Source organism: Sarcophilus harrisii, chromosome 3 (genome assembly GCF_902635505.1).
Source record: "Sarcophilus harrisii chromosome 3, mSarHar1.11, whole genome shotgun sequence".
Lineage (NCBI taxonomy): Eukaryota > Metazoa > Chordata > Mammalia > Dasyuromorphia > Dasyuridae > Sarcophilus > Sarcophilus harrisii.
Window position 1 is genome coordinate 269,661,877 of NC_045428.1, and position 10,211 is coordinate 269,672,087.

The following is a 10,211-nucleotide window of genomic DNA, read 5'->3' on the forward strand; positions in this document are numbered from 1 at the left end:
TCCAAAATAATTTCCTTTGCTGTATCTTTTGCGTTCCCTAAAAAAAATCTGACAATTTTCTTTGAGGTGTATAGAATGAAAACTTGCAAAGAAACTTTTTTGCTCAAATACAAAATTAGGTTGCTGTTCCTAAAAGGCTAAGATGCCCTTGATTCATCTACTTAAGTGCATTATTCTTCCCCTGAACCCTGAGAGGGTAATGGCTAAACTAAAATAAATAAATAAATAAATAATGAAAACTTTTTTTTTAGTTCATTTCTGACTAACCTGAGACTCCTGAAAGGGACTAGTGTAATATGGATTAAATGGTTCTAGGAGTTATTCTTTTACTTATACAGTGAACCTTCTATCAATTTTGACTGGAGAATTGTATCTATTGTCCAGGAATGTTAAAAATTCTAACTTAAATGGCTTGCATTAGAGATATCTCAGGGTGTGAAGAGATCTTTCCTGTTTAGACTTCTAAATGGAAAAAAATGCTTAGGATTTAGATTAATTTTCAACTCATAAAACTATTCCTGGCAGGCTTATGTCTAAAACAGAGCACATAATTTTCCTCCATGGGGTTGGACTGTCCCAGAGGGTAACTAGTTTTGTGGCCTGTAGAATAGACAGTTGTACATTGTCCTCCCCATTTTTTTGAGTGGAGAAGCTTTTCCTAGATAGCAACTCCCAAGAAAATTGTCCATAAAAAACTGGTCCGATAGAAATTCACCAACCTTGATGTTATGAAGTTATAGACATATATAACATGTGTATATAGTAAAGATATACACATTAACATAGCTATATATACATGTATACATACATGTGTATGTGTCTACATATATGTTTATATATGTATAGTAGACAGAGGACAAATCTTGGAGTTAGAAAAAATTTACTCTAAGACCTAAGTTTAAGCCAGGGATGAGTAATGTCTGGTTGGTAGTCTGTATGATGTCTGGGAAATCATGTACTAAGGCAATTGTGAGTGATAAGGAGCTAAAAGCTAGGGATAACAAACTCCTACTGTTGTTGATAATTTTGTATGATCCTCAAATAATGTTAAAAATACCCAAATGGCCCTTGGAAGAAAAAATATTACTTAAGCTCTCACTGCCCTTACCAGCTCCCTAAAACCTGCTATTAATCTGCATCTGTGGAGGGAGTTATCAAACTAACTATTCCCTACACCAATGGAATCAGGTCTGGATTCCCCAACAACTAGATTATGTATAAAGTATTAGTTGGTTTTCAATTTCAATTTTAGCCATCTGAGAAGAGTTTCTAAGTAGTGTGCTAAGTAAGTAGTCTTTTTCTTAGTTAACAGTGAACTCTTGTGGGGAAAAAGATGACAAAAATCCAGTGATTATTTAAAAAGCATATACCCAACAAAATTGCAATTTAATTGAAGACTAGTTTATTTAAAAAAAAAAAAAAAAAAAGACAATTAAACAGAAACTCTATGTACCAGTGTGTACATTGTACACATTAATGACTCACAAGAAGTTTTATTCATTTACATTTTAAGATGACACCACCTTGTTTATGAGAAGATGCTCACAGAAAAGTCTGATTTCAAACTGCCCACAGACCTGATATTTTAGCACCAGATCCCAGGAACAAACATGCTACAACGCCACTGGTAATAAAGCTTTTGAATGACTGCTCATGCTATGATTTGACTACTAAACAGGATAGAAAGCAAAAAGTTGAGAATTTATTCTACGTAGACTGGTTCAGGAATAGAACTTGTCATCATTGATGCTAGTACTTTTCACTCTTCTGCTGCCATTTTTACTAAGTACTCTTTGTCGATCTTGAAAAGTCTCCATCCTTCTTCACTGGATAGATCAGAAGCTCCTCTTCTCTTGTAGAACTGGATAGAGGGCTCATTCCATTCAGCCACTAAGAAGTGCATGCTGCTACATCGGCATTTGACTGCAACCTATTAGAGGGATTGTGTTTTAAAAACCAAACCAAACCAAATAAATCCCCAAATCCCTCCAATAATAAATACCCCCCAAATAAAGGACTTCCTTCTTCCCAATGCTCTGTGTTGAAAATTATTTCAGGGACTCTAGACAAATTTCAGAATCTTTAAAGATTGAAGAATACAAAAAGAAAAGTGACTTACCTGACTTAGGTTCTTCAGAATTTCAGAACCAATGCCAAACCCTAGGAAAAATCAGGAAAGAGTTGTTCAACTAATAGTTATTTTAAAGAAGAATAGACCGGAGGGGTGGGGGTGGTTGGGAGGGGAAATGAATGGAAGAATACTTCCTAAATTTTCTTTTAGGCATATTCCCCTGATTTCCTCCATACCTCTGAACTCATTCATTACAAAGAAGTCTTCAAGATACAACAGCTTTCCAATCCATGGGTCATAAGTAAAGTAGTACATAGCAAAGCCAACAATGCTGAATCCTGAAACAAAGCATCACAGAATTTCTTTTTTAGTAAAAAAAAAAAAGAGCAGAGGAAAAAAAAAAAAGTCCACAGCACTTGTGGCCACACACTCAGAAAAATGTTTACAGGTTTTAAAATTTTACATGCATGGATCTGAAAACTAAGCTGCTATCGGACAGCCTCTGCATGCAGCTATCAGCTGTTGTTATGCTAGAACAGTATGGTCCATTGTTAGGCTACTCCGCTGTTCTCAAGAGTTTGCAAGAAGCACACATTAGAGCTGGAGGCAAAGGAAGAATTCTGATATTTCTGAATAACAGCTTTGTTTTATGTATGACCCATTCTGCAATCTCCTGGATCCCTCACAGAAAGTTTGACAGTTTTAATGGCTTGAGAGAGCTGAGCTGCTATGACCTTTATGTAAACACAGACATTATTCACATCCTACTGAGTTACTGGTATGTCCACTTGTGAATATAAATTAGGTTTACACGGCAGTTCAGAATATTAAGTATAAGGAGCTCATGAACTCTACTTCCTTGAAGTCAGAATACCATGCTAGTAACTTCAGCTAATTCAAGAACTTTTAAAAAAAATTTACATGTTCTCCAATTTACTCTCCCCAGTTTTTCAAGGTACCAAGAGGTAGATAAACAGATGCTAAATAACCTCCTTGTACCTCCCATTAGCACTTCACTCTTAATCCTCATCAGGTAGGTGAAAGTGCTGCCTTTTCTTTCCTTTACCCTAAGAAACAGATTTCTGGGGGGAAAAACAAATACCCCCCTCAAAATTCCCAACTTGGGGACAAACTCCCTCCCACTTCCCCATTCTTCCACCCCTATTTCAATGAGAGCTTCCCTTTTTAGCTGGATTCCCATTCAGTAAACAAAAGGAGCCAGCAACTCCAACTAACTAACTCTTAGAATTTACCAATAACCCAAACATTAGGAGTCAATTGTCAAATTCAACTCATTAGCCAAGTTCACCCTGATTTGTAAACACAAACAGGAAGAGAGTATAATGGAGTTTCTGATCTACCGTGTTATTGTTTTGTTTTGTTTTATTTTGTTTATTTGTTTTACACTGTGTGGGAAGAGGACTTGTCCCTCTAGGCCTTACCTCATTTATCATGATCATCTACTTTATTGAGTAACGGATCTTTTAGTTACCTCCCCGCCCATCCATGTACACGGAAGGGCCATGTACATGGCGAAGCTAGAGACTGTAACCTGAAGATTGGGACAAATTAAAGAAAAAATGTGATTCAACACGATTACAGAAAAGGTTATGTTAGGGTCAAACAAGAAGAACCATTTTATGAAACTGAAATACATCAAATGACATCATACCCAATTTTCCAGGGAATATGTAGGGCGTTTTTGCTGACAAATTAACTCACCCGATTTTTTTTTTTTTTTTTTTTTTTTTTTTAGCACGGCACTACATCAACTTTTTTTTTCTTCCTAGTTACAACACTGGATTGTCTTATTTCTGGCCACCTTCCCAAAAACACTCAACTTTTGAATTAGCCGACAGTTCTAAGCAAAAACTAGACATTATATCAACATCCTGTCTCTTTCTGATTAGCTACTGGGGTGAGGGTAGGGAAAAAGAGGGGGAACAGGAAGAACAACTGGACTGATAGGCCAAAATCTTGTTACCTTCAGGTGTCCAATGCTCTTTTGGCACTTCTGCAACCAGGCAGTGGTAGAAAGGGTGCTCTCCAAACCCATCTTCAAGCAGATCTACAAGAAAGGCCAACAAAGACAGATAGAAATAATGGCTAATGGCTACTGTGAAAGATACAAAGTTATTTGACAAATCTCACATCAAATAAGTTACCTTTTTCAGTTAGCACTACTTGTTCTTCCATTTCTTCATATTTAGCTAGTTCCTAATGGAGAAAAAGAGAGAAAAGAGAAATAAAAAATAACATTAAGAATCTGAGTTTTTTTTAATCAGAGAAAGACAGAGTCAGCTAGAGAGGCAGGGTTATTTACTCCGCACCTGCAACGTCAGGGCTCAGGCTCAGAGCCAATGACTCTACTCTAGGAGGGGGAGGAGAAGGTCTAGCCTAAGGGAGAACTGGATTGTAGCCAGTTTCCTGGTCAACTCTAAACACACGTAACTGACTTGAAACTAAAAGGAAAAAAATAAACAAAGAAAGAAAGAAAGAAACCCTAAATTTCAGCCAGAAGAGGGAGGCAGGAAATCCAGTCACCTTCTAGTTACTGGTGTGAGAGAGTGCAATGCTCGGGTTACACAACCAATCCCCAGGTAGGGGAAGTGGAAAGTGCGTTGATTTGGGGGAGTCCCGGGCCCTCCTCGGTTTCGTTTCCGCCTCTTGTCTCTTACGACCTTTTGTTTGTATTTATTTCTAATCCTAGTTCTACTTGACATCTATCCATCCATCTTTCTCTCTTTCTTCCTCTCCCCTTCCCTCTTTCTTTCTTATTGGGCAACACAGTTAAACTCTCTGGTTCTCAGTTTCCTCATCTGAAAAAAAGAGGAGGAGGAAGAAGGGGTTGACTATTGGGCGTCTGAAGTCCTCTCCAATTCTAAAATCTAAACTCAAACTTAATAAAACGAGAAACTAAACAATCTCCCGAAGTGTGGTGGGGGCTACCTTGATTAGCCGGAGAATATCACTGCAGTCGGCGGGCGTGGCGGAGCGGATCACGAAATTAGCCATTTTCGTCTTTTGCTTTTTTTCCCTTTGCGGACTAAGCCCCTGTACTTGAACAGCAGGAGGAGGTGGTTCCTCATTCGTCTCCCGGGAGCTTCCTCTTCTCAGTCAGGCTGGCACCATGACACGGGGCCCGGCGGCAAACGACGAAGGGTCTCTTCCCAGAGGTTTCACAGGCAACTGTACCAAACAGCTACAGCGCAGTTGTGCAACCTTTGGCTCCCTGGGAGTCTCTATTTACCGAGGAGCTGGCCCCGCCTGTGAGCTCCACTTCGGCCAATGGGACAAAGCCCAACCCTAGAGAAAGAGTTTTCTTTCTCTCTCTCTTTCTCTCCCCCACCCCCAGCTTTTTCTCAAACACCCTGCTCCACCCTACATCTTCCTAGTCCAGCCCAGACCCACTTAGCTCCTGCCTAGAACCTTACTCATACTCTTTTTTTCCCTTCCGGGACCTTTATCCGTGTGCTGGGGACCCTGACCAGTAGCTGAAGCACTGTTGAGCTGCTATGTGGAAGCGCCGCCTGGTGTTGAGTCCGCCGCTATAGTTTGAACCAAGCAAAATTTGTTTTTTAATTAAATTTTTTTTTCAGGTAACACAAATTCCATTTTCCCATCTTCCTTACCCATTGGGAAAAAAGAAAGCGAAGCAAAACCTTGTTTCATTTGTTTATTTTCGACATTAATTAATTAATTGGCATTAATTCTTTGAATTTCGAATTCTCTAACCTCCCCCCTTCTTCATCTATTATGAAGGCGAGAAATGTGATATTAATTATACATGTGAAATCATGCAAAACACATTTCTATAATAGCCATGTTGCAAGAAAAAAAAGGAAGAAAAATAAAGTGAAAATGTTTGTTAGTCTGCACTCAGGCTTTATCAGTTCCCTTTCTGAAGATGGAAAATATTTTTCATCATAAATCTTGAAACGAAACCTTGTCTCAAATATACATATTCGGAGGAGAAAAAAACACAAGCACACACAACCAAATTTCAGCACTGTCCAGAAATGTCTCAAACTTTACCTTGATTCTTACTTCTCTTACAAGACGGTTACCCTGTCTCACCATGGGTTTTCTGGAGTCAAGATCTCTTTGAATTCAAAGATCAGGGTTCCTAAGGCTTTTAAAGGTCTTTGCGATGTTGTGATTGGATAAATTGATCTCCTAGTTCTGTTTTCTTCATTCTGTATTTCCCTTTTGTCTTTCACCCTCACCGTGAAATTCATCTTTAAATTTTTTTTTTTTTTCTATTAGCATGCTAGATCTCATAAACTCAGGAAGCTAGAGTTTATGGTCGAGGAGAAGGCCAGAAAAGCATTTGGAAAAGGGTGAGAAGATAGCAAAAAGGAGACAGACTGTTTTTGAACTCTAGGTATTGATTTCAAAGTACAGACAGTAGAGTACAATTAGATAGATAAGAGACCAGTTACCTCCTTTTATTACTCTCTTATCCTGTGCTATTTTGATGTTCCCTAACTTGTCAGTGATCTACCTACTGACACATTTGTGGCTCCAAACTTTCCTGAGGCTAGTGAGAAGTAAGATAGTCCAAAATAGTTTTCCCCCCTATCCTTCTCAAGGGTATCCATATGTCTAGAACAGCAAGGGATTCAGAAGTCTCAGAAATCATTTGGTTCAATCCCTTTTTCACCTAATGAGATTTTTTTTCCAAAACAACACCATTTCTTTTTTTTTAAATAGCTTTTTATTTACAAGTTATATGCATGGGTAATTTTACAACATTGACAATTGCCAAACCTTTTGTTTCAATTTTTCCCCTCCTTTCCCTCACCCCTTTCCTTAGATGGCAGGATGACCAATACATGTTAAATATATTAGAGTATAAATTAAATACAAAATAAGTATACATGTCCAAACCATTATTTTGCTATACAAAAAGAATCGGACTCCGAAATATTGTACAGTTAGCCTGTGAAGGAATTAAAAAATGCAGGCGGGCACAAATATAGGGATTGGGAATTCGATGTAATGTTTCTTAGTCATCTCCCAGAGTTCTTTCGCTGGGTGTAGCTGGTTCAGTTCATTACTGCTCCATTAGAAATGATTTGTTTCATGTTATTGCTGAAGATGGCCAGGTCCATCAGAATTGATCATCATATAATATTGTTGTTGAAGTATATAATAATCTGGTCCTGCTCATTTCACTCAGCATCAGTTTGTGTAAGTCTCTCCAGGCCTTTCTGAAATCATCCTATTGGTCGCAAAACAACACCATTTCTTGGAGAAGAGCTTCTCCCAGAGTCTTCTGTAGTTGAAGACTAAAGTCTAAACAATGCCAGCTGATCTGGAGATCTGAAGAGTGACTTAGACAGCACAGTCCAAAGTAAATGAGAAATCTGTAAAGTAGTCTTACTAAAATGTCTTTATCTTCAGGAGAAAATAACTGAGAGGTTTTATGTTTTCTGCAATTACATGTGCTTATTAGTCTAGTATTTTAAGCATTTTCTCTGGTGGAGACAATTACAAATGTTATTTGTATAGGAAATAACTTTTTTGGAAGGGATGCTTCTCACTTTGAGGAGATCTAATGTGTAAACTTTGATTTTAGACATTTCATTGAAGTTAAACCAGATCAAGAATGAGAAAGAGGAACAGAAACCTGACTTTCCCTTTCTTTTTTAGGGCACAGGACTGCTTTTAACATGAACCCAGTCTACATGAAAAGTCACAACAAAAAGGCCATTTTCAAAGTTCCAGATTTCAAGAATCTTCCAAAGTCTGAAATTGAGTCTGAGTATCCAAAGAGTAATTGGACATTTGTACTGTGGGACAAGCTGCTTAAAACCAATGAAAATAGGTCTATCACTGAGGCAATCTCCTGAGTCATTTTTATAAAATAAAGGAAAATCTAAGGAAGGAAAGTGATCATCTAAGAAAAGAAACTGACTACAAATCTAGAGTCAATTTCTATTTGGAAACAGCAGGATGTGAGTTTCAAGGTATATTTTAAATATTTGAAGGGAAGAATAAGTAACACATGTAGATTAGAACTGCACAGTGAAGAAATCAACAGATAAAAATTGTCAGGATCCCCATGCCAAGAGCATTCCTTTCTTTTCTTCTCATTAGGAAACATCTTGTTTTCCAAAGTAAAAGCCCAACAAGCAAACTGTAGCATAATAATAGTATTTTTCACTCACCCTGCTGCTAAATCACAGACCTGACTCAAACCAGCCCCAGGTGGTCCCTAAACTTGGGCAAGCACCTGCAAGTGTTGCATTCCAGTCATGAAGTCCTGCTATGAATAGACTTTTTGTTACTAGACAAACTCACTACATTGTTGCTGTTACATTTCACTGCCCCTGTTACAACTCACTGCTTACATTCTTTGTCTTGCTACCTCTAGATATTATCAAGGATTAGCTTGATTGCATTGGGTCTCCTTAGTCCTAGACCAGGCTCCAGCCTTTGTGTCAAGTTTTTCTATTTAAACAGAATAAAGAAGAGTTTTTTTGATCATAACTTTCATGAGCTTTTTTTGCTTTATTTTATTTTTCAGACTTGACAGTTGGTATAAAGCTCTCTGCTTTAATCTTTGTGGGATCTTTGGTAATTTATTCTTCATATTTGACAAGGTATATGCCTACCAGAGGGATATTGGGTCAAAGATATGAATTTTTTAGGCATTTTCCTACCCAGATTATTTATTGCTTTTTAAAATGGTTGGATTAGGGCAGAATCAAGGTGGTGAAGTACAAATAAGCATTTTTGCCCATTTCACACATTTTCTCCACAAAAAACTAAACTGAATTCTAATTAGTAAAACCAAGAAAAGTCATAGTGAATCATTTTTTCCTGCATAGGACAGTATAGAAAGTACAAAAGATGAGTTCTGCTGTGAGGGGCTTGTCCAGAAAAGCAGCATAGTAGTAGTGGCTTCAGCAGTCAGATGGGAGCAAGTTCAGGAACAAAAAGAGATGCTAGGGAACCTCGGAATTAGTGATGGGAGCAAGAAATTTGGCCATACTGTATTTACATTCATGTAATACTGTACATACTGTAATTACTGAACAAGTTAAAAAGGGACCAAATTCCTAAAATTGGAGAAGTATGACATTTTAGTTGAAACTGTTAAGAAACAACTACTTGGTAGGAGTTGGAGGATGATATAGGGAAAGGAAGAAGAAGGAAAAGTTGTGATCTCAGCTTTGGATTGTACTCTATTTCACTGTTCCTTCCCAGCCCTTTCCCTTCTTCAACAGAGAACTCCCCCCCCTCCCCTCCGGCCATTTAATAGTATTTTATTTTTTTCCAATTATATGTAAAGATAGTTTTCAACACTCATTTTAATAAGATTTTTAAGTTCCAAAATTTCCTCCTTTCTTCTCTTCCCTTCCCTTCTTCCTCCCCAAGCAATCTGATATAGCTTATAATCAAATAAAAGTTCCCCCATTAGTCATGTTGTGAAAGGAAATAAAAAACCAAAAAGGCAAAACCACAAGAAAGAAAAAACAAAAAATAAAATTTAAAAAGTGAAAAAGAAAAATATGCTTCAATCTGCATTCAGTTTCCACATTTCTTTTTTTTTTTTTTTTATATGGATGGCATTTTCCATCACAAATCGATTGGAATTCTCTTGGGTCACTTATTACTGAGAAGAATTGATTATCACATAATGTTACTGTTACTGTGTACAATATTCTCCTGGTTCTGTTCACTTTGAATGGGACTGATGGGATGAAGTATTTCTCAATATTGAGACTGTCACATAATCCCTATACCCAGAATGGGAACATGAGACCTTGGGCCTCAGGTTTCAGAAAGTCACACGATTTCTATTCCCAACCTTCAACCCTGGGATGCAGGATGTTAGTGAAGTTGCAGGAAGTGATATGACCTGTGGGAGGCAGACAACATTGGTGATCATTGGTCAAGGATAGTTATGTCTTTTTAGTCTATCCAATGAGAAGGCTCAGGTATTTTGCTTTTTAAATCCTGAACAAGGTGGAAATTGGCCAGGTTCCAGTAGCACATGAAGGGAATTGGGATGGCTCCCAGGTATGTCTGGATCTCTCCCTGCAGGGATTAAATAAATGCTTTCTCTTGGTCTGATTAGTTAATTTGGGAAAGGAGGTCTTGCACCAATCCCACACAGTTTATGGGGGCT

General features: G+C 37.8%; 1 protein-coding gene across 1 annotated transcript; it reads right to left on the reverse strand.

Annotated features, from left to right (window-relative positions):
• Positions 1-1,444: 1,444 nt before the first annotated feature.
• Positions 1,445-5,340, reverse strand: SAT1 (spermidine/spermine N1-acetyltransferase 1). Its single transcript, XM_003763498.4, has 6 exons — positions 5,021-5,340; positions 4,237-4,288; positions 4,056-4,139; positions 2,308-2,409; positions 2,120-2,160; positions 1,445-1,930 (listed from the first exon to the last, which is right to left on the reverse strand). Exons 1-6 carry the CDS (start codon positions 5,084-5,086, stop codon positions 1,760-1,762), a joined length of 516 nt encoding a protein of 171 aa, XP_003763546.1. The 5' UTR covers positions 5,087-5,340; the 3' UTR covers positions 1,445-1,759.
• Between the last annotated feature and the right edge of the window lie 4,871 nt (positions 5,341-10,211).